Here is a 27,973-nt window from a genome sequence, read left to right as displayed (position 1 = left end):
TCTGTTCTTTTTTAAACTCTTCTAACCCCTTGCTCTTTTCTCTTCCCACCATAACATTTTTCTCCAATAAATATCTTTTATGAGATCTGCTGCCTCATATGGCTCTCTCGTTGCAAAAAGCCAAGAAGAAATTAATAGAGAAAGGGAAGAAGCAAAGAAGTAGAATGGGGCGGAGGCTCCTGAGCTCCTGAGCTCCTGAGCTGGGCTGGAGATACCCTCCCCTGGGATCTGCAACGGTTCTGCTGAAGAGGCTTCCTCTCAAAACTGTATGGATTCTGGGCTCTGATGTCTCAGGATGTCCTTCTCCCCTCAGAGCTGTGTAGTTCCTGGGTTTCAGATTCTCAAGATGCCCTTCAAATGGGACACTGTCCCACCTCAGAGCTCTGTGACTCCCGGGCTCCCGTGTTTTAGGATGTCCTTCCCTTGGGACACTTTTGACAGATTCCGCCATTTTTATAGCCGCCGCAAGCTGCTCAGGGAATACACGGAGTGAAGCTATTTCTGGTAGGTATTTGGCCACAAGAATGAAAACAATAACTAATAAGGACCATGCATTTGGCATGCTATTATTTGCAGTCAAAGCCAGCCTAACCGATAGCACAGATACTTAGTCTCCGGCTTGTTTTTCCCCGGTTGTTTAACTGTCACAACCGTCTTTAGCCCAAATTTGGCTACAGTAAGGTCCTCTCCTCCGCCAGTCAGCCTGTCAACTTCTGGCCTCACCCACCAGCTCTCACTCTAGAGGCATCGCTGCGGAAGTGACCCGACCATAGGGCGGGCCTTCTCCGAAATTCTCCATTCTCAACGCCTCGGGGGAGGTTCCCCCGGAGGTGGAGGCAACAGCAAAGTGTCCATTTCCTGTTATCCCGCCCTCCCCGCTTTCCTATTGGTGAATTTCAAAGTCGCGAAAGCCAATAGGAGCGTCCAGACGGGCGCCCGGCTCTCGTACCAGAACAAGGCGCGCCCTTTGAAGAAAGAAACTGTCACGGTAGAGTCATGGTGGGGCCCGGCCCCGCTGCCAGCGCAGCCGCGGGTAAGTGTGGTCGGCAGCCTCCAGAAGCTGCCAGGCCTCCCCCGCCTGCTTCAGTCTCCCCCGGGCTCAGATAGGTTAAGGACGCTGGACCCGGGTCACAGCGAGGAGCGGCGCGCTCCATTGCCGCATGGGGACACCCGGGTATGCTAGTTATGGCCAGAACTTTGACAGGAGTCAGGAGCCCGGTTCGGCCCCAGACCGAGACTCTGCAGGTTGACTGATAAAATGCGCGCTGTCTGGAGGTTGATTGATAAAATGTGGGCTGAGGCTTAAGGATGTTGTGAACCCTAGTCTCTGAGGAACCTGGAGCCCTTCCTACCTCTTCAGTATGCCCCACCCCCATGTCACCTTCGATGTACACACACTGTCCTCATTTATGGGCCTGTTGTTCTGCGCACCGTCCTAGGCGCACAATTTTTAATTCCAGGGTTAGAAAAAAAAATCTTGCTTTCAAATCCTGGCTTTGCTGCATATTAGTGGGTAAATTTAAGCCTGTCACTTCACCTCTGAGCTTCGAACAGCCAAATACCTCATAGGAGTGTTGTATTAGTGTAAACAGCTTAGTAAAGGGCTTGGCACCAAGCTAATACCGTTGGTATTGAAAGCAAGCATAACAGGACTGGTGACTTTATCAGAGCCAAAATAGCTACAAGAAAGGATCATATTTAAAGGTATAAAGGGTTTTCTGTAATGTGTCTGTTGTGCATGTTTTACAGAAGAACGGTGGCAAAAGCTCCAGGAGTACCTAGCAGCCAAGGGAAAGCTGAAGGACCCCAACACCAAGTGAGTTCACCTTCCCATAGTGACAGCTGGCTTTGTTGCCCTGGTTGCTAATAGCAATGATATACCAGCCCTTTTGTTTCCTGTCTGTTTGACTTGCATGGTGATCCTGTAATAACAAAAGGAACGTTTCAGTCCAGACATGATTTTTAAAAAAACCTGAGGCAGTATTGTCTGCTGGCAGAGGTTTAAGCTTTTTTTTCCCTAACAGTCTGCAAAAGAAGAAAGGCTCTACACTGTTACCTACATCTCTGGAAGTTCTTCTGGTCCCTTCCAGTTCCTGGGAAAGTTGGTTCCCAGCAGAGCAGTTTCTGATCAACTGGAGGACCCTGGCTCTGGTGTGTGCTTGCTAAGACAGTAGAGGTGGTTATGGCCAGTCCACAGTAGCAGCAATCAGATGGCAGCACCTCAGCATCCTCCCAGCCTCTCCTTTGATAGCCTCCCGGCATATATTTTAGGTGGACAGACCATAACCACTTTATCCTTTGCTTTTCTCAGAACTATACCATCTTTGTTCTGCTATTTCTCTCCTTTGCTTGGAGTAGGTGTATTAGCCTCCTATTTGGATGGCAGTTTCGTGTGTGTGTACCAGACGGGGTTGTTGGGCGTCTTTCTCTAGCACTCTCCACCTTACTCCCGTAAGACTGCATTGCTCACTGAACCCAAAGCCCAACATGCCCCCGCGATCCACTCATCTCCGCCTAGTGCCTGGGTTATGGCACTCACCATGCCTGATTTTATGTGGATGCTGGAGATCTTCCTAGCCCGTGTAATTTTACCTAGGGTTTTTCCTCGTCTCTATTTCCTAGATTAAATGAACGAAAATTGTTTTCTCAACAAAGATTCATCTGGTACCTATAAGGTCTCTCTCTTCCCTCCCTCCCTCTGCCTCCTTTTCTTCTCACTCTTCTTCCTCCTTCCCTCTTCCTCCTCTCCCCTGTCCTGTGAGTGGAACTCAGGGCCTGTCACATGCTAGACGACAAGCACTCTGCCACTGACACACATTCCCCAGGCCTGTCCGTCACTCTTTTTTTTTTTTTTTTGGTTCTTTTTTTCGGAGCTGGGGACCGAACCCAGGGCCTTGCGCTTCCTAGGCAAGTGCTCTAACCACTGAGCTAAATCCCCAACCCCCCTGTCCGTCACTCTAGTGCATAAAGATACATAACTTACAGAGCTAGAGACATTCCTGCCCTCCCACGGCTTATCGCATCCACGTCTCTCTGGAAGTCTTGGGTTTTGGCTCATGGAGATGGAGTCCTTCTAAACTGTGCTCTGTTCTATCTTTCTTTTTGGTTCACTAGCTAGATTTCAGCTTCAGCTCCGTCCTCACCAGGTACCAGAATGCGCAGATGTTCCACGAGATACTGTAGTGTTTATATGTAACCTATGCGTATCCTTTTACAGATTTGAAATCACTTACAAGCTACTCGGGACTCCCAGTACATTGTTAATGCCATGGAAATAGTTCAGTTTAGACAACAAGGGGAGAAATATACGTGTTCAGTATGAATACAGTTTTATTTTTATTTATATTCATACTTAATAATTTAATATTCATTTTAATATTTATATTATTTATACTATTTTATTATATAAATATTTACATTAAATACTTATATTTCATTTTTTTATTAAACATTGGTTAAAATCATAAATGTGACCCCCGTGATCTGAAGAATTGGCTATGATCAATCCACCTCTGGAAATCACTGATGAAGAGACATACAGCCAGGAAGGACATTTCTTAACAAAGCAGTTGTTTTCTGTCTTCCCTCTCATGTCTGGCCCTCAGTATGCAAGAGCTGGTGCTTAAATAAGACTGTAGCTATGAAGAAGCCACATACATTTCATTAATATTATTAGAATGCTTCATTTGTGCCTAGGAGAGCCCCCCTAAAACGTCACCAAAGGAGTTTGTAAGAGTGGCTATGATCATGGGAGGGGATACAGGGCTGAGGAAGGAACAGTGAGGGTATTTCTTATTAAATCAGAATTTTGATTTTTTTTTACCCTATATAGAAAGTCTATTGGTTTATAATCCTAATCATAATGTTTTAATCACTATTCTTCCCAAGGTTCCCTGATTCTTCTGTATGAAGGATTAATTTTATTTTTATCTTTCATAGGCCTTATCTAAAAGCCAAGAATATCTGCCCTAAACCACCATCTTCTAAATATGTAAGTAAATAGCCCTATATTGTATGATTTAATATTCAAACCAGAATGCTTTAAGAATAAAATAAAGTGCTGAGCCAGGAATCAAAACTGTCTGGCGAAACCCAAGTACATAGGGTCCCCTCCTAAAAACTAAATATTACTGTTATTACAGCTGTGCCCATTTATATCTGAGAAATGGGATTCAAAGAGAATAAGTCCTTGGCCTAATTATACAACCAGTAAAAGTCAAGTCCTGTCTCATTCTAGTAATAAGTTATGTTGAGTCCATGGGCCACTTAAAGAATAAACCAACTTTTAGAAATCATTCTGTGAGTTTTAAACCATCAGTGAGATATGCATTAGTATCTTTCCCAGCCCTGCAGTGGCCCCTGTTTCATTTGTATCATTATTTTCTTTTGCTTACATCTTTTCTACTGAGAGTCCTGAGAATCATCTCCCAGAGTCTAGCACAGAGCCTTCTCTAGCAATCTTGAGTAAATCTCTCTTGAGCCAAGTCCTCCTTACATCCCTTGTGAATTTTCTTCCTTCAGATGCCCAGAGTGAGTGAAAGTAAATTTAGCTTAAAGCAATTATTCCTACTTGCTTTATTTTCAACTTGATCTGACAGTTCTGAGGTTGTTTTAAAAGAATTAAGAGTCAGCCTTTCTTGGATAGCTCACTTTGTCTACCAGATGAAGGACTCAAATTAATCTCTAAAATCTACCCCCACCCCACCCTCAGTTCTAATGTCCTATCCTAGGTATAGTAGCACTTTTCTCTCTCACTGGAGAGCTTGAAACTGAATGACCAGTTCTACCACTTGTAATACTTTAGTCAGGTCAGGCTGATCCAAAGTCAAGATACAAAAAATGTCAAAAAAAAACATTTGCAAGTCACATATCTTATAAAGATCTAGTCCCCAGGATAGGTGTATGACTCTTACAGTTCAAACAATTAAGAGACAAATGACTCAGTTTTGAAATAGTCGGAGTCTGAGTAGACATTTCTCAAAAGATGTTGAAGACAAGAAGAAACCAGTTCTGTTGCCAATACTGTTAACCATTAGGAAAATGCAAATCAAACTGACAATGAGAGGTGGGGCTGGCAGACCAGGCTGATAATCCCTGCTAAGAGCAGGACAGTTGAAGGTTCAAGGCCACACTAGGCAACCTAGTAAGACCCTGTCCCAAAATAAAAAGTAAAAATAAGTCTGAGGAATATAGATCAGTAGAAAAACGTTACATGCACCAGACTCTAGGTTCAGTCCCCAGTAAAACACACACCTTTTGACACATATAGATATACACACACACACACACACACACACACACACACACAAACCTGCACACATACATATACCAAAAGCAACAGCAAAGCAAACACAAACAAAAGCAATAAGAAACTATGCCACACTTACTAAAATAGCTAAATTCAAAAAGACAGATAGTTTTGGGAGGATGTGGAAAAACCAAACCTCAAACATGGAAGATAAGAGCATAATTGATGTAGCTACTTTGGAGAAAACTTTCACGGTTTCCTTAAAGGTAAGTATTGATTTACCAAATGGTTCTGAAATTCTGTAGGCATATCTAAAATTGAAAACATGCTCATGTGAGAATTGTTTGTACTCATAGTAACAGTGTTTATAACCCGACTGTTCATTAGCTAATGGTGAATATGCATAGCCACACCGTTTAAATTACTCAACCCTGAGCAAGAAAGGGGGGGGCATGCTTGCAAATAAGGTTTGGGGCAACCATCTGTACTTCATGCTCACCTTTTCCCCCTAGAAGCATCAAACTTCTCTAAAAAGCTTTTTACATTTTTCCATTTTAAATAACAGCGTTCTGGGCTGGAGGTATAGCTCGGTTGGTGCATTGCCAGCTCAGCATACACAGAGCTCTGGGTTTAACTCCAGCATCACATAAACTAGGTGTGATGGCTCATGCCTGTGATCCTAGCACTCTGGAGAAGGAGGTGGGAGGATTAATGTATAAGGTTATCCTTGACGGCATATCAAGTTCAAGGCTAGCCTAGGCTACAGAAGACTCCTTCAGATCAAAAGTAGTAAAGTACTGGTCCAACATGAGTGAGTCTTGAGAATGTTATGCAGGAGGGAAATGAAAAAGCCAGATGCATCCACACAACACACACACAATGAATCTACCTAGTTAAGAGGTCCCGCTGCATAGGTATAGTATATCTATGTATACTCAGCTCAGTGGTTGCTAAGACCTGTGGAGAAAGGGAGATGAAGAGTGACTACTAACAAATCCCTTCTTGGGGTGATAAAAATGCCCGGCAGGCTGTGGGGATCATTGTACAACCTTGTAAACCTCCTAAAACCCAGCCAATCGGAGGCTTTAAAATACTAAATTGTATTAAAATGTCAAAGTTATTAAAATATATAAGAAAATGTAAGCCATAAAAATGCATTTAGACATTTTTATAGCAGCCTCCCCACTTTCTCAGTAGACAATAGAACTCTGAAGCAAACATCAGGTCCTAGTGGTAACCCAGATATAAATACAGCCATGTGGGTGACCACCTCACTCTGCCTCCCGTCCCAGCTCTCCTCCATCTCACCCTTGGCAGCACCACGTGGCTGATAGCGTTTCAGGCTGCTGTCCCTAGTGCTATGTGGTTCTTGTTTGAGATTCCCTCTACGGATTTACCTAGGGAATCTTCATGCTATGAGCAAAACAGTGGTAGTTTGAACCTTTCTGTGTCTTCTCATGGAGATATATGCTCTTTCATTTGTTGAATTCTCCTTCCTGAGTAATTGCTGTCACTGTGGATATTCCACTCCCCTCCTCTCATTATTTACCAGGAAGTTCTCCCCTCCTTAGTTTTTGGTTTCCTGTAACCATTTCTGTTTTTGTCCAAAATTAAGTCACTTGACTAAAACATCTGCTTATTGTTCTACTTTCTTTTCTGTTGCTATGGCAAAAACATTTTTCCCAAAAGCACCTTGAGACTGAATTGGCTTATATTTCCAGGTTGCAGTTCATCACTAAGCAAAGTCAAGCCAAGTGATGAGGCAGAAACCATGGAGGGATGCTGCTTTCCAGATCATTTCTCTGGTTCACTCCCAGGATCATGCTTAGTTTACGTCCTCCTCCTCTTCTTCTTCTTCCTCTTCCTCCTCCTCCTCCTTCTCCTCCTTCTCCTCCTCCCTTGTCTCTCTCTCTCTTTCTCTCTCTCCCCATCTCTTCCCCCACCCCCACCCTAACTTTCTTTCTTTTCTTTCTTTCTAACTTTATTTCATTGAACAGGCTGGCCTTGAACTCAGAGATCACCTGCCTCTTCCTCCACGGTGCTGGAATTAAAGGCATGTGCCATCACACCCGGCTATTAGCTGGCTTTCTTATATCACTCATGACCATCTGCGTAGGGATAGTACCACCCACAGTGGGCAAGTCCACCCCATACCAATCAAGACAATCCCTCACAGACATAGCCACCAGACAATCTGATTTGGGCAATTTTTCAATTGATAGATATTTCCTCTTCTCAAGTTCAGGTTAACAATAAAACTAACTAAAGTACTTACTAACCTTAAAAAAAAATCTAACCTTAAGAATCTGTCTTGTGTGTGTCTCTGCTTCTAGAGCTTTTCTTAAGTGTTTTCTTTGGCTATTTTTCATCTTTTATTTTATTTTATTAATATTTTTAGATGCCTGCTTGTTTTGTAACGAGAGAAGGGGTAAAGATTTGGATGGGAAGAGAGGTTGGGAAGATCTGAGAGGAATTGGGATAGGGAAACTGTGATCAGAATAGATTATATGAAAAAAAAACTATTTTCTACAGAAGAAAACATTCTATCTTGACTCTACAAGTAGGACCTCAGATGTCTTTTGTTTTATTTTGTTTTTCTGGGTTTTGGCAATTGTTGAAGGTAGGAGAAGGGGTGTGTAAGACTCATGTTGCAGTGTTCTCTCTCTCCCTGTGTTTACCTGTGTTACTGATAATAACAAACAGCACTGACTCAGGGTTCAAACGTTTCCCAGGCAAGTAGCTAAAAGGAAAACGATGTTTAGTGTGGTTGGACAAGGGAGGACTTGCTGAGATACCTGCTATTAGTTATTATGTCGTCATACTGAGGTGTATCTGCCCAGGCCATTTAGGAATACTCTTCATTGGAACATGAAAGACATTAAAAAGAAGCAAATTATTTTTGAAACAACTATTTTTTTAATTAACTGATAAATAAAAAAGACTGGCATACTTCAAATAGAAACTCAAATTACAAGAGTCATCTACTTACAAAGGTGAGCCTTTGCACTCCATGTTTATCTTTCTTAAATAACATCCTAAGACTAGTTTGTAGATGTAATACAGTTGTTTTCATCATTTTAAAAAGTGAGCTATTGTTATGAATTTTTAAACATATTTTTTCTTTGTGTTTTCAGACTCCTGGACCTAAAAAAGATGTTTCCAATCATGTTGTTTTGCCTGGCAAAACTACAAAACCCATCAACATTAAACTCCAGGCTAAACCAGCCAATATCACAGGGTCCCAGAAGCCAGAGTCGATGCCACCAAAACTTCCAAGCAAAGGGCTCACGCCAAGATGTTTTCCTTCTAACTCAGACTATAAGCAGTCCAGCAAGCCTCAGCAGCAACATAAAACTGTGCCATCCACTGCAGGACTGTCAAGAAAACCCAGGCAGTCCCCTGATACACAGGAATTAAAAGCCAAACAGCAACAGGAAGCTCGAGGAACAGCTAAGTGTACAGATCCTGTGGCTGACACCCATGCTGAAAAGCAATCTTTGGATGGCTTTCTAGATGAAACGAACAAAGAAAACTTGCCCCGAACCTTGCTAAAACCTAAAAAGCCAGATTCTGACTTACATTCTATAAGAAAGCCAAAAACTGGCTCTTCTAATCAAACTCAGAGAAGTCTGGCTCCTAAACAGATCTCAAGCAAAAGTTCAGTTACTCATACTGCTCTGAAAGACAGAGCCAACACACAGCTCATTAGAAACACACAAACCAGAGCTCAGCCGGGGAAGTCTCAGCGACTCCCTACAGCAGATTCATCGCGACCAAGAGGAAAACCCTCACAAACAGCTCCCTCTTACTCCGTTTCAGCCCATTATAAGACTCAAACATTGAAGAAACCAGTGATCAAGAACACACAGGATATAATGGTTAACAGGGTTAGATCTGGAAGACCAAATGAAACTAAGGTACAGCCTTGCCCTGCTACTGAACAAAGAGTAAAACATACTAAACCTAGTTCCCACCTCAGTGTGCTTCAGGGAGGACATAACAGTAGGCATCTCAACATGCAGCAGGATCAGAAGCCTGTGCAGCCTTGTCTTGGACCCCGGACATCATGCATTCTGCAAAAATCAAGAGCCATAAGCCAGAGGCCTAATTTGATGACTGGCGACTTTAACTCAGTCATTCCAAGCACACCTAACATAAGAGCAAATAAAACACTTAACAGTAAGTACAGTAGCACGTTTCAACAGAAAGCACAGACAGTGGACTCCAAGTTCAAAAGGTTTCCTCCCCAGAGCCATTTTCTGAACAAGACTGCTCCCAGGACTCAAGCCAGTACCACAGCCGCAAGTAGGAAGGGAGCCCCGAGCGTGACCCAGACTCACCCACATGTTAAAAAACCAGAAGGAGAGGATCGGAGGTACTTTGCATTAATTCCAAGATATTTCTGATTGGGGCTGGGGCTGTAGCTCAGTGATAAAGCACGTACCTAGCAGGTATGAGGCCATAAACTCCACCCCTGGAACCACCAACATATACACACATTTTTAGACGTGTATATATCCTTGGTTGAGAGATAGTTCCTTGGTGGTATCTAGCAAAAGCATGAAAAGAAGATTGGAATAAATATTAATACTTAAAGGTAGGGGCTCACAAATGTTTTATAGATTATAAAATTGTTTTTTAAAACTGAAGGCAGAGCAGAATGAATGAGCAGGAAATAGGAGTTGCTGGTGGGAACTAGCCCCCAGGAAGTGTCCTGTAAAGATACTGAGCAGCAGAACAGGACAGGTTGAAAGGAACCACAGTAGTAAGTTCCCATAGCTAGAAAGGAAGGAAGCAGTGATTAAATGTGGCAGTTGCCAGAAGGAGAAGTGGGAAGCTTCTAGGAGTATGAGTTAGCCAGGCTGGGAAAAGTAAACAGAAATGGGGATCAGGTATTGGGAATTGGAACATGAGGTTGCTGGGGCTCGAGCTATATGTGGTACTTAAAGACAAGTCAAAGGATTTTGTCCTCTTTGTGTCCAAGACTAGTTGCAATCCCAGAATGCAAATGAGCCTCCTTAGAGTGCACATATATGTGCCTGCTTAGAATAGAAAATGTACTCCTGACAACAATGAAACAAACGTTAAAGTTAGGTGATGGCTAAAAGTTGCAGCAGAGTGAGGAAGGGCAGCATTTGGTCTCAGAACAGAGCTCTTTGCCTTCCTACCAGAAAATAACTTACTGTTTGGCAGTGTGGCTGAGAGGGTAGAGCCAGGACGACTGCCTGAGCAGATTCTGGGGAAGTTCTTCTAACACTGATGTCTTCGTTGAAACCTAAGGCAGCTGAGGAAGAGGAGGAGCCCAGCAACCGAGGGTGGGTGAGAGTTGTCTGCTCCAGAACTCTCAGCCTGGGTCACAAATTGGCTTATGACAGCATGTGTGGTTGCAAAGGGAATAAAGTCTGTGGAAAGACTTAGTTCCATCCACTCATGATGAGTGGTCCCTCATCACCCGAATCGTGCCAGGCTCAAGTGAACAAGGAAGACTTAGAGTATACATGGAAAGTCTAGAGAAATTAGTCCTGGCATACAAGTCCTAGAAGTGCACTGATTTTAGGAAAGGACAGTTTTCTTCATTGTGGTCAGAAGCAGGCTAGGGAGATAAGATAAGAATGCTAGGGACTGAAGCAGTGGTTCTCAACCCAGGGGTGTGACCCCTTTGGGGGTCATGTATCAGACATCCTGCATATCAGATACTTACATTACAGTTCGTAAAAGTACCAAAATTATAGTTATGATGTAGCAATGAAAGTAATTTTATGGTTAGAGGTCACCACGGTGCGAGGACCTGCATTGAAGGGTTGCAGCATTAGGATGGTTGAGAACCACTGGATTGGAGGAAACAAAGATTGTGTGTCTCAGCTTTGTTATCGTGGAAGAATCATGACTATAATAAGCACTGCATAGATTGTAAGCTTGCCTGTCTTCTAGATAGAGTCAGAGGAAAATGACAGTTAAGAACTTTCATTTTTTTATAATTATTGACATTTGGGAAAGGCAAAACCATAAAGACAAAAGGGAGAGCAGTCAGGAACTGGAAAATAGAGGTAAGCTTCGCTCTCTGAAGAGTTTTGGGGGCTGTATTATATCTTGATTATTGGTACAGTCAAATTGTCTTGTGAATTTTTACCCACAGAACCACACACTTCTAAAAGGTGGGTTTTACTGTATTGTCATTGAAATCCTGTGTGTGTCAGGCACTGTGCTGGGCACTGAACACCCAGCTCTGCCTTCACGGAGTTTGTACCCTACTGGAGGAGGCACATAGCACACTGATGAGTGAGACAGGATGATTGCAGACCCTTTGAACAGAGGGCCAAAGACGCAAGACCCTGAGGCAGGGATGAGCTCAGTCAGGACACTGGAAGGCCACCAGAGCTCCATGAGGGAGAGGGAGGGGACTGTGACGGGAAGTCAGGAAGGATGGCAGGACAGCCACAGAGAACTGTTCATTCTATCTCAGAGCCATGGGAAGTTATGTTACTGATGGACTCTATGGACAGAGGGGACAAGAGTTAGAGTAGTTTCTTCATATTTCAGACAGACGGTAATGTGTATGGCTCAGCATGGTGATCAGGAGGTGTGTCAGACACAAGGAAAAGCAAAGACCGCTCCTGAGTTTAAGGACTACTGTTTATCAAATTGGGGGAATAAGAAGGGGTTTAGAGGTAGATACCAAGAGCTTTGTTTCGTGTGGTATTGGCTTGCAATGCCTGCTAGACTACAAATACAGGTACAAATAAGGCCATGTGTTTAGCATGGTTTGGGGCTCCAGGGAGTGATCTGATGCTGAAATGAGCGTTTTCTGAGCATTAACACAGTTGTGATGTAACAAAGCTAGAGGGCCTCCCTCTAAATACTTGGTGTCTACATCCATCCCCACTCTCTGTGTAACGGTCTATTTGGAGGAGTGGAGAATGTGAGTGGCAGCAGAAAGCCAGCATTGGTACTTGGCATTGTCAGAGACCGATTACTTGAGGAGAAGAGAGCCCTGAGATTATTGATTAATAAAAAGGGGGCTTGTGTGGTCAGAAGAGCGCTAAGGAACTGGGGTGAAGTGGGCCGCCCTGAGCCCTGAGACCCTGTTAAAGACAGAGTTCAGGGTTGGTGGGTCTGAGTGGTGAGAAGTTTCTGGGGGCAGAAATGGAGTGCTGAGGTGTCTTAAGGGCAGGCAGTATCCAAGGCAGCACGTTAGGAAATGGAGCTTAGAGAAGAGCAATGAAAAGGAATCAAGGGTCAAAGAATTTTTTTTTTTAAGATTTATTTATTGTATATATGTGAGTACACTGTTTCTGTCTTCAGACATTCCAGGAGAGGGCATCGGATCCCATTACAGATAGTTAGTTGTGAGCCATCATGTGATTGGACGTCTGGAAGAGCAGTCCGTGCTCTTCTGAGCCATCTCTCCAGCCCAAGGGCCAAAGAATTTAAAACACAGGAGCTAGAAAGATGGCTCAGCGGTTAAGAGCACTGACTGTTCTTCCAGAGGTCCTGAGTTCAATCCCCAGCAACCATAAGTGGCTCACGTTTATAATGGGATCTGATGCCCTCTTCTGGTGTGTAAATGTACATGAAGGCTGAACTCTGTATACATTATAAATAAATAAATTGTTTTAAAAAAAGCTGAAGCACAGTCAGTCCTCTGTAGTCCTAGCAATGCTAAGTGACAGTAAGCCTAGTGTGGACACTGCTTCTGTACACCATCGTTCTTCATTCTGTCCCCCTGAACTTGTCTGCAGTAGTGGATTTAGTTATTCAGTCACTGTAGTCATGTGTTTTAGAAGCAGACGTGTTAAGGAAAGAGGGAAAGAACTAACTCCCCTCCCCCATCACATTACAGGAAACAGCTGGAAGAATGGCAGAAATCTAAAGGGAAAACCTATAAACGGCCTCCCATGATATTTAAAACAAGAAGAAAAGTCATAGAGGAAATGAACACCTCCTTCTGGAAGAGCATTGAAAGAGAAGAAGAAGAGAAGACAGCTCAGCTGGAGCTGTCCAGGAAAATCAACAGCACTCTGACAGAGTGTCTGAGGCTCATTGAAGAGGTGAGTGAGAGGGAGAGTGCAGACCTCTGCCGCACTCCATCCTGGGTAAGACAGGGTCTTCAGGAGCCTTCGCCTCTGCAGAAACCCAGCCACTCTTCAGTAGAGACCCACAGCGATAAGAGCAGAAGTAACGTGAGGACACGTGCTTAGGTGGCTGCTCAGATCTCAGGAGACTAACCCAGAGACTAAAGAGACAACAGGAGCGTCTCCTGTGGCAGGGTCCGAAGAGCAAGCAACATTTACTCTGGATTCATTTCCCGAATTCTAACGTTTGTTTGGTTTTTGCATATGAGTGCTTTGGGTGTATGTGTATAGCTGCATGGTGTGTACAGTGCCCATTAGGCCAGAAGAAGGCATATAAATCCCCAGACTGCGGATTACAAATGGTTGCCTGCCACCATGTGGGTTCTGGGAAACAGCCCTGGTCCCCGGCAGAGCGCCCAGTGCTTTTAATCAGTTAACCATCTCTAGCTCCTCTGAGTAATTTTGGTAGCTAGAAATGGCGTCCTGATTGTGTCTTGGAATCCACAGGTCAGGATAAAGTAGAGAGAAGACAACAGGTGTGAGGCCGAAGTGACTGCCTTAGTAAGCAGAGCCTTTATAACGCACTATGCTGAACCTCTGGGTAGAAAGACCGCACCTACAGTAGAAGTAAGCCTGTCTGGTAGCGGTGGACTCGGGGGACACAGGGGAACATTGTTTAATATTTCGCCTGGGGTACATAGAAAGTTTATAGCCAGCCTCAAACACACAGTGAGGCCTTTCTCAAAAAATAAAGGAGGCGAGGCAGGGGGATCAGATTTGCTGATTTCTCTAAGATCTTTTTAAAGGTTCCAAAACTTCAGAGGTTTGTTTATTTCTTTATCTTGTTTTCATTAAAAACAAATACATGAATACATTATTTGGCATGGGGGACAGGGATGGGTACACTTACATGCACATTTATGTGAGGGCCAGAGGACAGCCATTCCTCAGGCACTGGCTTCCTTGTTTGGGGGGTTGGGTTGGGTTGGGGTGAGTTTTGTTGTTGTTGTTTGGTTTGGCTGTTTTGAGGCAGGGTCTCACAGCCCTGAAACTCCGTAGTAGACTAGGCCGGAGGCTGACTGGCTAGTAAGCCCCAAGGATCACCTCCCTGGTGCTGAGCCTGGAAGCAGACCCTACAGTCCCAGCCATTAGTAGGGTTCTGGCTATTCACAATGTGGCAGAACAACACTTACTAACCAAACTCTTTCTGCAAACCTCCTCCAATCAGTGCCTCCTTAATATTAAAATAATTTAAATAATCTTATAGATTAGTGACCAGACCTCCATCCCAGTCTGCTCCCTGAAGCTGGCAATCACGTGTTGTTGGCTGTCCCTCCAGGCTTCCTATGTGTGCATGCACTGTAGGTGGAAATGAGGCAGGTTGCTTGGTTTTGCAAGTTGCAGGACATCACATGTTTATATGTTTTCCTAGTCTCAATCAAATGACACATTGATTGACTGCATTCTCCTGTAATCAATAATTGGTTTTTGTTTCTTGGACTGAATGTATAGTATGTAGACTAAGATGGGCAGATCACGGGCTCAAGGCCAGCCTGGGGTACATAGAGAGTTCATAGCCATTCCCAAACACATAGTGAGGCCTATCTCAAAAAATAAAGGAGGCGAGGCAGGGGGATCAGATTTGCTGATTTCTCTAAGATCTTTTTAAAGGTTATAAAATCTTTTGGATTCTAGTAACATTTTCTCATGTTTCAGTGTCTATGTTTGTTCTGTCCTTTGTTAATTTCTTAGCTTTTCCTTAAAAGCTTGGCCTATTTAATCAATCTTAGTTTCCCATGAATATGGTGAATGCTATAAACTTGCCTCCTGGTTTTACTGTCTAATATCTGTCACATTTAACAAATACTCATCAGCCAGGCTCAGGTCACAGAAACAGATGCCTTTGTCCAGCATGACCCTACACGAACCTTCCTGTTCTATCCAGAAGTTCCCTGAACCCTGTCTGGTTTGGGATTTTATGGAGACCTCATTACGTCGGCATAGTTGACTACCTTGATCTACGTTAGACCATTAGTGGTCAGCTTACTCTCCATCCCTCCCCAGAGTCTGTGGGTAGGACCGAAGCCTCCCACCCTCTGACTCTGCTTGTCTCTTGTCCTGTGAGCAGCCACCATCTTCAGGCTACTCTAGGAAGTGCCAGTCATCAGTTCATTAGCATGCCAGAGACTTTGGAGATCCCAAGGATTTTAGGAGTTATATGCCAGAAAATGGAGGAAGACTGCGTATGTAATTCACAATATCTCACTAGAAGAGGTGAACTTCGGAGAAACTAGGATTCCAACTTCCAGAAGGGTGTACTACCCAACAAATAGTGTTTTAAGGATGAGAGGAGGGAGCCTGTGGGCCTGGAGTTCAGACCTTGAGGAAAGTCCCCTACCCTGTGGTCCCTACCAGTGCTGGCTGCAGCTAGAACCAGCTGCTGTCGCTGGTGAGGGACCACTGCTAGGGGATGAAAGTGGATGAAAGGATTCTTCTGTCCTTCACCTGGACAGTCTCTCTCTATTCTCCTGTGTGGACAGGGCCCAGCCAGAGCCACCCCAGACAGAAAGCCTTCACAGGGTTCCAGCCCCAACATCACAATGCAGGTCCATCGTGGGTTTGAGCTAAGTTGAAGTCGTTGGCTGAGTAGCTGGCTGATGCGGACATGTTCCCATTGCTCTGCATTTGTTTCTAAGTGCCTAGCATTTCTATTTAGACCTCTTCACCGCAAACGTTACCCTAGTAGCATGTCTTCTCATTTCATACAGTGGCCTTTCTCTTACTGTTACTAGTCTGCAATTGTATTGTGGTTGGTAAAGGGGCCTTCTCTAGATTCTGCTTAATAGAATTTCTTGGTTGAGCTTCCTTGTTGTCTTAATGACTGATCATTTTAGTAACCATTGCAAAAGTGTTGAAAACAGTGAAACAGTGTTTTCTGTTTGTTACCCAGTGTCTCCCTTTCTGAGGGATTATGCCAGAGTTGTTCCAGAAGGACTAGCTTCTCCTTACATTTGTCAGGGTTTGCTCCTAGTTTTCTAAGTGTCCAACACATTCATGACTCACTGTAATTTCTCAGATATTAATAGCGCCAAACCTCTCTTTTCTTCCTTCCTTCCTTTCCTTTTTTTTCCATTTGTGAGGTCTTTTTCATGTCTTTAGTTTTAAATATTAGAGATGTATTATGGGTGTATACAAACTGAAATACTCCACTTTAAACAGCAGGTCTTGCCTTCCACAGTTAGTATCTAAATTTACTCCTGACACTTGACTTTGTAATTCCATTTACAGGAATCTCCTGTGTTCACGTTCTTTTATTTCTGTATTTACTGTTCTTTTCATGTTTCATAAAGAAATTATAAATCGATGAAATGAAATAACATGGTAGGTGGAAATTCAAGTATGTTTACTAATTACACGTGCAGACTTCGAGTCCTTATGCTAGGAAAGCACTGTTACTTCACCCTCCTGCTCCATTCATAGTTTGGGAAGGATTTCTAACTACAAGGAATTTTCTCTAAAAATTTGGAAGCTCCTGCTTTCTTTTGTTTTCCTTGTGTCTGAAATTTTTGACTTATTGAGTCTTGTCTATGTGAATCTCATTCCTTATAAATAATCCCTTATTTCCCCTACCTCTCTAGGTGCTTTAAAGATAGTTATTTATTTACTTTTGGTTTTTCAAAACAGGGTTTCTCTGTGTAGCCTTAGCGGTCCTGGAACTCACTCTGTAGACCAGGCTGGCCTTGACTCACAGAGACTCACCTGCCTCTGCCTCCTGAGTGCTGGGATTAAAGGAGTGCGCCTCCACTGCCTGGTCTTAAGTTATATTTTTATCTTGGTTTTCTATATATCCATATATTCATACATATATGTGTATATATTAGTTGACTCTAAATATATATACATGCATACATAGATACATTATGTACCAGTTAATTCTCCAAGAACCTCCAGTGCAAACAATTGTTTATCTGTCTAGTCCTTAAACTTTTTTCTCGTATGGCTTATTTGAGTGTGTGTCTAACTTTGCTCTCAGCGTTCAAGAAATTCTTTTCTATGGATATCGAGATCAGTGAGCAGCAGATGTGGCCTTGGGAACTCTGAACTTGCGCTTTGCACTGCTTGTTTCTTTGTTGTGTCTCCCTGGGTTCTGGGAGAATTCCTCGTGACCACCTATGCTCCTTCTGTGGTAGGGAGTTTGCCACTCTGCTGATCCTGTCTTCTCCGCCCCTCACTCTCTGTGCTATGTTCATTCTTCTTAGTTGAGTTGATTGTACCTTTTATATCGCATTGCTTTCCTGGGCCATTGGTGATCATCAATTGGGAGTGTACAGTTGTGTCTTTACATCTCCAGAGGAGCTTGTGAGCAGAGCAGAGCCTGGACTTCTTAGTTTGTTGGCTCACTTTTCTCCTAGCCCTTGTCACCGCCCTGCCATGCACCTAAGCCAGAAGCCATTTCTAAGTCCTTTGCATAGAATTTCCCTCTTTTGTATCTTCCTGCATAAATCTGCAGTAGACCTGCACTCACGCATCTGCCCTGCCTTTTGCTTCTCTCTGCAGCTTTTCATGCATGCTGTGGTTAGTCACGTGGGAAGTAGCCTTCACTTGCAGTTCACAATTCTATTAATATGTGGACATTTTTAATATATAAGAAGAATCTATTAAACTAAATCTTGATTCTGTTTGTGTCTTTCATCCCACAAAAATATAGAACATATTCTTTACCTTATGCTGTGATAAATGTTTTTTGTCTTGTATAACTCTTAAAATGTAAAGGTCCATGTTAAAAATTATTGAAATGCACAATTAAAATGGGATGTTTATATGTTTATTATATATTTCCTATACCTCAGTGAAATTGAAATTTTAACTTCAGAAAAATTATAATGACTGTGCCTTCAGAGATATGAGCAACATAACAGTGATGTGGTAAAAATTATATCTGGCATTTCTTTTTCCAGGGTGTACTTCCTAATGAAATATTTACCGTAGTGTCCAGCATTCCTGAGGCTGAAAAATTTGCCAAGTTCTGGGTGTGCAAAGCAAAGTTACTGGCAAGTAAAGGCCCCTTCGATGCTCTTGGACTGTATGAAGAGGCCATTCAGAACGGGGCAGCAGTGAGTATCTGTCTTGGATGGCTGATGTCAAATTCTCTTTCATGGGCTTTCTTTAAAGATTTATTCATTTATTATATATAAGTACACTGTAGCTATCTTCAGACACATCAGAAGAAGGCATTAGATCCCATTACAGATGGTTGTGAGCCACCATGTGGTTGCTGGGAATTGAACTCAGGACCTCTGGAAGAGCAGTCAGTGCTCTTAACCACTGAGCCATCTCTCCAGCCCTTTCATGGGCTTTCTTTGTGGTTTGCAGTGATGTGGTTCTGTACTGCACCGTGAAGCTTCCATTCATAGGAGTTAGGGGGCCATGGGGTAAGTATGATCAAAAAGTATGATCAAAGTGCCTTAGACGCACACTTGGAGAAGCACAGTGAAACCCAGTGGTTTTTACAGTTAACGCACTAGCAAAAACTTATTTCACCTCAAAAGGCAATCAGAGAATCTGAGGGAGAATGTATTGGCTTTGTGTTTTGTTTTGTTTTGTTTTTTGAGACAAGGTCTGCCTGCTTTTGCATCCCAAATTCTGGGAAGAAAGGCATGCACCACCATCGATTAGCTGTAGAATGTATTCTTTATTAATGCATCAATTACCTCTTAGATTCTTCTTAGAAAGGAGGTTTACATTTATACCAGTAGAATTTGGGGTTAAGGGGTTTGGTTTTTTGGTTTTGGTTTTTTTTTGTTGTTGTTGTTGGTTTTTGGTTTTTGGGCTTTTTTTTTTTTTTTTTTCTCCAAGTACCCATGTCTTACTTAACACTAGTTACAGAAGTAAGTAATTTGGGAAATGGATGTAGAAAGTTACAATGTAGTATCAAGATCCAATAGTTAAAAAGAACTTAGTGCACTAAGTTCAGAACATCACAAATCCAGAGCTTACTAATTCTTATATATTTGGTTGTGAGCCTCGCCTTTAACGGCTGAGCCATCTCTCCAGCCCAGAGCTTACTAATTCTAAAACCAAACAGAAACCACCTTCCGCAGATTTATTTAACAAAGAGAATATCAGATAACTTTGTAACTCTTTTCACTTAAATGTTGTTTTCTCCCTCCTCCCATCCCGTGGAACTCCAGGATTGCTCATGCTGTTGTACTTGTGCACAGCTTGGTCAGTCTCACTCAGTAACAACTTTTCCTTACCCACCCCTCACATTTCTACTTCCCAGAGCAAACCCATTCCATTTTTACCTCTGTAGTTTCAGAAGACATACTTACATTCCCATTTCATGACTTTTCTCTTTCAGACATAATTTGTGAACTTGCAGATGAGGACATGGCCTTGCCCTTCTCTTACACAGATCTGCCCATCCCCAGCCCTCACACACATGCAGACAGCCCCGCCTGTTCTCGTGGGCCTGTGCCATCGTCCTTGTTTCCATTGGCACCAGATGGAAGTCTGCCACTCTGGCGTCTATACTGTTATTCATGTGTAAGACTACATGGTTGTACTGAGCACTGGAGTATGCACTGTGATTGCCTTGCCTTTCAGACACATCTGCTTTTCCTAGAATTAATCCATTGCTTACTTTGCCTTTGTTTCATTTTCTGGATATTTATTATAAACTAATTTTCATATTCTTTAATTTTCTAAATCACATCAAGACTTCAGATAGACTGCTGATTTATTTTTCTCTGAGACCCCTCTCGTTTATTCCAGGTTGGACAAGGATTAGCTTCTGTCTTTACCAGATGTCCTCTGGCTTTGGTCCCCATCACTGCAGACAGTTTCCGCAGTCCTTGAGGGTCTGTGTCTTGCTTCCTGCATTGCCTGTCTCTTCTCCAGTGCTCTTCCTCTGCTCTCACTGTTGTTTCAGACTCCGTTACTCACTGACAGATTTACTCAGATGCTGGTGAGGTTGGGGTCCACGTACCCACTCAGGTAGATTTGAAAAGAGTGTCAACAGCTCCAGAGGCCGGGCGATGCTCAGTTGTCAGTAAAGTGCTTGCTGGACAGCATGAAGAGCTGAGTTTGATCCCTAGTACCCATATATAGTAGCTGGTTGTGGGGACACAAACCCCAGCACTGGTGAGGCAGACAGGCGGCTCCCTGGGGCTTTCTGACCAGCCAGCCTAGCCTGACTGATGACTCCCAGGTCCAAATGAAATGTAGCCTCAGAAAACAAAATGGATGGCTCTTGAGGAACACCAAAGGTTGATCCCTGGCTGCTGCATATATATATATATATATGCGCACTTGTGCATACACAGATACATACACACTTAACATGCGTACATGTATGTACAAACACACCAAAAACAAGCAAAGCTCTGGCCACATATTGTGAGCTATCCAGTAGGGTGGTCTAGCTGTACTGGTTGGTAGAGACCCCTCTATCAGTACCAGTATCTTCTGGTCTCTTTAGCTGGTTAGAGTATTTGGGAGTGGGGAGGTCTGTCAGGCTCCTTCCTGTGAGCTAGGAATTGTGTAGGAGAGATAGCCATTGGAGAGAAGAGACCTGGAGATTCTGATTTATCCTGTTATCAAATAGGCACCCACCCCAGTCCTCCCTCAGGAATGGGGACAATGTGTCCCAGGTTTCTGTTGGGTGAAGATGGCAGGGCACAGTCACCAGGCTGCATGGGGTCTGGCTGCAGACATAATGCCTCAGTAGATGCTCCAGAGGCCTCATCTCCTGTTTGTGAGTTTGGAAGCTCTGTGGTGCATGCGTGTCAGGAGTTTCCTCAGCCTCTCTCTCCCCTCCCCAGCCCCAGCTCTCTGAGGTGCAGGTTGGCAGTCCTCTCCAGCACTCCGTCCAATGTCTTAGCTACTTGTTCTCTCCAAGTTCTTCTTAATCCTGACTCTCATTTCAGTAGAATTCAGCAGAGATTAGAAGTGTGTGAGGTCCAGTCTACCGTTTTTACCAGAGAACTATACATATGCAAAACATGCTTCATGAGGCTGGGATTGCCCCAGTATCCCAACACTTGGGAGGCTGAGGCAAGAGAGTTGCCATGAGTTTGAGACTAGCTTTGTCTACACAGCCCGACTTAGCTTAGCCTATAGTACATAGTAATACCATGTCTTTAAAAAAATTAATAATAAAATATGCCTGATGTAAGTATTTTATAATTCACATTTATTACAGTATGTGTATATATTTCCAACCTCAGGTGTTTACAACTTGTCATTTGGTTGGCTCGGTTCTTTGGTTTGGGTTTTGTTTGTTGTTTTGGTTAGAGTGGGTGTTTTGTTTTGTTTTATTTTGTTTTGTTTTATTGAAACAAATGTATAGCGTCATTATGTAGACCAGGCTACCCTGGAATTCAAAGATCTGCCTGACTTTACCTCTAGAATGTTGTGATTAAAGATGTGTGTCAGCATGCTTAACCAAGTGTGTGTGTGTGTGTGTGTGTGTGTGTGTGTGTGTGTACACATGTGTGCTTATTAATTTGATACAGAGTACCTAGTCAGAAAAACATTATAAATATAGCATCCCTGTGATAAAGCACCACCTGACCTTGTGTGTGCAGTGCGCTCTGTGACACGGCCCACGTGCTCTTCTGTGCAGTGCGCTCTTTGACACGGCCCACGTGCTCGTCTGTGCGGTGCACTCTATGACGCGGCTCGCGTGCTCTTCTGTGCGGTGCGCTCTATGACGCGGCTCGCGTGCTCTTCTGTGTGGTGCGCTCTATGACGCGGCTCGCGTGCTCTTCTGTGAGGTGCGCTCTGTGACGCGGTTCGCGTGCTCTTCTGTGTGGTGCGCTCTGTGACGCGGCTCACATGCTCTTCTGTGAGGTGCGCTCTGTAACACGGCTCACATGCTCTTCTGTGTGGTGCACTCTATGACGCGGCTCGAGTGCTCTTCTGTGAGGTGCGCTCTATGACGTGGCTCGCGTGCTCTTCTGTGAGGTGCGCTCTGTGACACGGCCCACGTGCTCTTCTGTGCAGTGCGCTCTTTGACACGGCCCACGTGCTCGTCTGTGCGGTGCACTCTATGACGCGGCTCGAGTGCTCTTCTGTGAGGTGCGCTCTATGACGCGGCTCGCGTGCTCTTCTGTGAGGTGCGCTCTGTGACGCGGCTCACATGCTCTTCTGTGAGGTGCGCTCTGTAACACGGCTCACATGCTCTTCTGTGTGGTGCACTCTATGACGCGGCTCGAGTGCTCTTCTGTGAGGTGCGCTCTATGACGTGGCTCGCGTGCTCTTCTGTGAGGTGCGCTCTGTGACGCGGTTCGCGTGCTCTTCTGTGAGGTCCGCTCTGTGACGCGGCTCGCGTGCTCTTCTGTGTGGTAGAGCTTTTTGTTTTCCTTCCCTGGGTTCATTTTTTCCCTGCTCTTTAGATATAGTAACTAAATAAAGACATGAAAGCAGAGGCCAAGGAAAGATGCAGAAAAGGCTTTAAAACGCCTGCATGATGGGACTGTGGGGGAATTCTTCCTAAAGTTTAACCTCTGGTTAAATCTTTCTGAAATACAGTGCCCAAACTTTATCATGAAAGCAAGAAGTAAACAGACAACAGGGGTGCATGGTGCATTTTCTGTCTATCTAGCTTTATATCTTAGAGGCAGAAGCTTTATTTATGTAGGAACACATTTTTAATGATATGACATAAATTATTATGAAAAAAGAATTTGGTTTAAAGAAATTTATTATAAACAACGTCGAACCCATCTTTTCACTGAAATTGGGTGTGCCAATGTTAAATCAACATTACTGGTTTCTTCAATTTTCCTTATGAATCTTTAAAACTTAATCATTTGAAGTGTTTATGGGATTGAAAAAGAAAACGTTTTCATTGCAGAAAGTTTACTTGATGCCAAGCAGAAGTCCTTAGCTCAGTTTTTCCATGAATGCTTTTAACACCGTTTGTTTATTTTGTTATCTCCAGCCAATACAGGAGCTGCAGGAAGTTCTGAACATTCTGCAAGACACAAGCAGAAGCGCAGAAGGTACGGTCACTTCTGCACTTCAGTTCACCGCCTTGCCATATGCAAGTAAAAACCACCATGGCCTGGCTTTCTGAGCTGCAATCATCTACTGATTCACTTCTATAAGTACAAGTAAATATGTGCTCAGTTCTGAGCAAAGGTTATGTTCACCACAGCAGCCTGGACTAGTGTGTCCTGCTTTCCTGGTGTCCCCCAGAAAAACAAAATGACAGTTTATCAAAAGAGACAGAACCAAAGGAAGAGATGCCCTGACTTGTTATATGTTTAATCATCGTAAGTGTGTTAGTTAGGGTTTGTTATATGTTTAATCATCGTAAGTGTGTTAGTTAGGGTTTGATTGCTGTGAAGAGACACCATGACCACCACAGCTCTTAGAAAGGAAAGCACTTCCCTGGAGCTGGCTTAGTTCAGAGGTCTGCTCCATTATCGCCATAGCAGGAAACATGGCAGTGTGCAGGCAGACATGGTGCTAGAGAGGGATCTGAGAGGTCTACATCTTAATCCACAGGCAGCAAAAGACTGTCTCACTGGGCATGACTTGAGCATATCTGACCTCAAATCTCACCTCCACAGTGACGCACTTCCTCCACAAGGCCACACCTCTCAAGAGTGCCACTCACTATGGCACTCAGAGCCATAGGGGGGCCATGCCTATTCAAACCACCACAGCAAGTTACCATCACTCATCCAAAGTCATCTCCTTCAAGAGTCTCTCCCCTTGCTTAACCGTCCCTGTCACTGTTTGGAACCTTGAAAGACTCTATCTGTGGGAGTAATTATGCCAAACTCAGTGACATATAATAGATGTTCAAGATACCTTTTATATGAGTAGAAAGGGAAAGGGTGCTGTACCTTAGAAGATAAAATAGGTTCTTACCCTAGATGTCACATAAGAATAGACCTAAGGTGGCCAAGGTGGCTCATGCCTGCAATCCTGGCTGCGGTTTGCCTTAAATCCAAGGCTAGCCTGGACTACAGAGTAAGACCTTTTGAGTGTGTGTGTGTGTTGGGGGTGGGGGGAGAAGAGGAAGAAGGAGAAGGAAGAAGGAAGAGGGGGAGGAAGAGGGAGGAGGAGAAGGAGGAAGAGGAATGAAGAGGAGGAGGAGGGCTGTAACTGGGGACTGTGAAGGTGTATAGAAAAACAGATAAGAAGCTAGTACTTTGAGGAGCAGAGTAGAACACTCGATGAGGATTATTGTAAAGGGGAAGTGGAAGCCATGCCTTTGCACTTGCTGACCGACTGACCTTCCTCAGGACCTCAGCCTTTATACTGTGTCTGCCCATCCCCGTTTGATTTCCTTCCTTTAATGTTTGTTGTTGAGCTATCATAAAATGTTACTACAACTTTTTATTCACAGCCTAATGTGAAGGGATTAAGAGATTTAATGAATTAATTGTAATAATGACAAGAAAATTGATCCAGGCTGTGGTGAAGGAGAGTGACTAGACTCTCCGAGCTCTCATGAGAATAAGAAACGAGAATGTGGTCAGCACTGTGAGGGATCGAGGATCCATCATCAGTCAGCAAACGTGCCCAAAAGGCTGCCTGGAGCCGCCTGGGAGGCTGCCTGGTGTCATAGGGCATTACAGTAGGGCTTGGCAAGAAGGTGGGGGAGGGTTGGAGGGAGTATCGGTGGATGGACAGTCAATATGCATTTTATAAATGTATGGAAGTTTCAAAGAATAAAAAGAATACTATTTTGTAAAATATAGCAAGGAAAAAACCATGTAGATGGCAGTTGGAGTCACACCTCAGAGTCACAGCTCTTTACCTGCTCTGCAGAGTCCGTGAGGGTTACTGGGAAGTCGCTGTGCACACTGCCTTGCGTTACTGATTTTAGTTTAATTGTTAAATTGCTTGCCTCTTTCTTCCCTCCCTGGCCTGTGTGCACAGCAGTCACCTCTGACAGCTCAGCTGCGGGAACCAATACCACATCTGCGGAAGAGCTGGCCAAGGAGGACGACTCTGAGCAGCCTTGCCCACCGCTGATAGAAAGGGAGCGGGCCCCAGCAGCACCTCGGATACCCATGGTGGAGTGGGATAACCCCGGTATCAAATTACAGGTTGCCCCGATCCCTAGGTAAGCAGAGCCCAGCAGACTTCTGACCACAGACCTGATTCTAGTCGAGTTCTGTTTCTTCTACACACATCAGAGAAGCAGGAGTAGAGACCTCTGCTTCAGGTGTGGTGAAGGGTAGGTCGGGTTAGTGTCAGAGCTCTCCGAGACCGAAAAGGTCAGCGCTGAAAGGAGAGCTGGGATCCAGACTGCACTGGCAGAGACGCCCAAATCATGGTCTCTGGCGCTCAGGAAGGGGCTGAGGGTGGGTAGAGGTTAGAACTGGACAGCCAAGTCGGGCTCTTTTTTGTTCTGTGTGTATATACTGTCCCTTCCTGCCACCCTAAGACTTCTGTGAAGTGAGTGCTGCAGTCAGGCTGGTGTTAGCATGGATCCACACCCCTCCTGCATCTGCACCACTGCTCCACTCTTAGGTGTCCTACCAGCCTGGCACCGAAGGGAACTGGGTAGTGCTATCTCCCAAGCAAGTGGGAGAGAAGGGACTGTAGCAGCCCTGGGAGAAGATCAAGGGGGCAACTGAGTCTGTTCCAGTCAGAGGCCACTGCTCAGAGCCTTCTGTTCTCCAAGAGGGATATGTTCAAGGCAGAACCGCAGTCATTTTAAGGCCATACATACGACAGTGTATCAGTGTTGTTTCCAAAAGTAAGTTTAATGTCTCTCTTGTCTGTTCATGCTTCTGGAAGGGCTGTACATAGAAGCGCCAAGGAAGCAGTTCTGTGCCTCCCTCTGTCTGGAGAACACAGCTACCCTGACCCGTAGCCATCATTTGCCCCACTGTTGTTGGCTCACAGATACAGGATAGCAGTCAGCACAAAGCTCACCTCCAGTGGCTCCACATGTACTGTGACAGGAGCTTTTCAGATGGCCTGCTTGCTCGTTCACATAAGCTAATGCAGCCAGTGGTTTTGTGAAGTTTAGGTCAGCCGTGGAAAGGTTCCTAATTGCATTGGCAACTTTACAAGGAAGACGCCCAGTTGTTCTGTTTCAGTACATGATTAGAGCAGCGTCTTAATAGGCTTTGAGCAATTGAGTGGACACAAGAAGGAATCTCAGAAGTCACGAGTATAGTCAGGCTCGGTGTTGGGCCTGGGTTCCTCAGTGTGTAAGGATAAACAAACAGCGGCTGTAAAGCAGTTGATGTCACATAAAGACCATTTTCACCCCTCGTTCATAACATCACAGTGCTGACACCACATCCAGGAGCTGGACTCCCTGAGCTTCAGGGAAAAGCCACCATAGGCTCACACTGAAGTACCAGCTATGCTTTATTACGGGGTAAGAAACCAAGAAGGAAAGAGAATGAATGCTCCTGTAGCCGTGAAGGTTTGAACGCATCCGTTGGTCTTTCAGAATATGCGGGATGCCAGAAGTGCAAGACATGAAGCTCATCACTCCTGTGAGGCGCTCGGCAAGGATCGAGCGCACACTGGCGAGCTACCCAGAAATGCTGCAGGAGCGTGACATAGTCGTGGCCTCTCTTAACGAGCTCCTGGAAGTGGACAACACAGAGTGCTTTGTCTTCCGTGAAAATGAGGCTCTGCCTGTGACACTGGGCTTCGAAATCCTTGAATCATGATCTTTTGATATTTGGTGTTTTTGTTTTTTGTTTTTTTTTATTTTAAATGAGTTTTTTTTTTTTTTTTTTTTTTTTTTTTTTTTTTTTTTTTTAGGGCTTGCCCGACATAAATGCCCTTGTCTTGATGACCTGAAATAAATGTATGTTGAATCCCCACGATGCAGACGATAGACTCTTGGGTCTCAGAAGTAAGGCATTGGGTTTACTCTCACAGCATACATCCCCAAGAGAACTCTTGGTTCATGTGTTTGTTATATACTTTATGATAGTTTTACAGCATGCATAACTTCAGGATACCGAATATTAATTTATGTCAACTGTAATAGAAAAAAGAAGCTCACACTTTGCTCATCTGCTATAATCCTATTGTGATCATTCTTTGTACCCAAAGGTTGGTGCTGTGGTGTGACTGACTTTCAGCATCCGCCCTTCCCTGGAGGGTGGTTCCTAGAATACAAAGATCTGACTTTTGACACCAGCTCCCCAGGCTGGAAAGTAAAACTCCACACGTTACAGAGAAGTTGGGACTAGCCACATCTTCACTTCTCTCTGTGGAGACCTTTGACTTCTTCACAGTGACCCTAGAGATGAGGGTGACACATGTCCTCTCTGGGCGGGTTTCCTCTAGTGAAGCACAATCCAGAACTGAGGTGGCAGCCAGGTTCATTTGCAGTCCTCCTTTTGCACTTGTCATTCAGAAATGCCTCAAGTACAGACAAGGTTGTAGGGACAGAAGTGCTGCATGCATTCCCTTCTCTGCCAGTGGATTTGTAGCCTAAGGAGGCCATGAGCGCCCCAGAGACCATGGCGGGGCTTTTTTTTTTTTCCTGCACCTTGAGCAAACTAACTGTTCTTAGATGGAAAAACAGAGTTGTTTTGTAAATATAATGTATAGAAAAGGCTAGTCAGCACATTTTTAAATCTTAGCTTTGTTACTATGATTGCTAAGTACTAAGTAATACCTAAAATAAAAACCCCTGAATATCTGTTCA

General features: G+C 44.1%; 1 protein-coding gene across 2 annotated transcripts; it reads left to right on the top strand.

Moving 5' to 3' along the window:
• Nucleotides 1–859: 859 nt before the first annotated feature.
• Ckap2l (cytoskeleton associated protein 2-like) lies at nucleotides 860–27,973 on the top strand. Of its 2 annotated transcripts, none has more exons than XM_006234995.5 (9): nucleotides 860–1,033; nucleotides 1,750–1,816; nucleotides 3,940–3,991; nucleotides 8,383–9,623; nucleotides 13,089–13,296; nucleotides 18,279–18,434; nucleotides 23,267–23,327; nucleotides 25,225–25,408; nucleotides 26,756–27,973. In XM_006234995.5, exons 1-9 carry the CDS (start codon nucleotides 997–999, stop codon nucleotides 26,979–26,981), a joined length of 2,232 nt encoding a protein of 743 aa, XP_006235057.1. In that variant the 5' UTR covers nucleotides 860–996; the 3' UTR covers nucleotides 26,982–27,973. The 2 variants fall into 2 exon arrangements, with proteins under 2 accessions (XP_006235057.1, XP_001057508.3); XM_001057508.8 differs by having other exon boundaries at nucleotides 25,222–25,408.

The sequence above is a fragment of the Rattus norvegicus genome, chromosome 3, assembly GCF_036323735.1.
Source record: "Rattus norvegicus strain BN/NHsdMcwi chromosome 3, GRCr8, whole genome shotgun sequence".
NCBI classification, from domain to species: Eukaryota; Metazoa; Chordata; class Mammalia; order Rodentia; family Muridae; genus Rattus; species Rattus norvegicus.
The sequence above is the reverse complement of the archived record's forward strand: the minus strand, read 5'-3'. Positions and strand labels throughout refer to the sequence as shown.

Coding starts and splice junctions, on each gene's coding strand:
- Ckap2l (XM_001057508.8), top strand. CDS start 997: ATGGTGGGGCCCGGCCCCGCTGCCAGCGCAGCCGCGG. Junction 13,297..18,278: donor GTCTGAGGCTCATTGAAGAG/GTGAGTGAGAGG, acceptor TTCTTTTTCCAG/GGTGTACTTCCTAATGAAAT. Junction 23,328..25,221: donor CACAAGCAGAAGCGCAGAAG/GTACGGTCACTT, acceptor CTGTGTGCACAG/CAGTCACCTCTGACAGCTCA.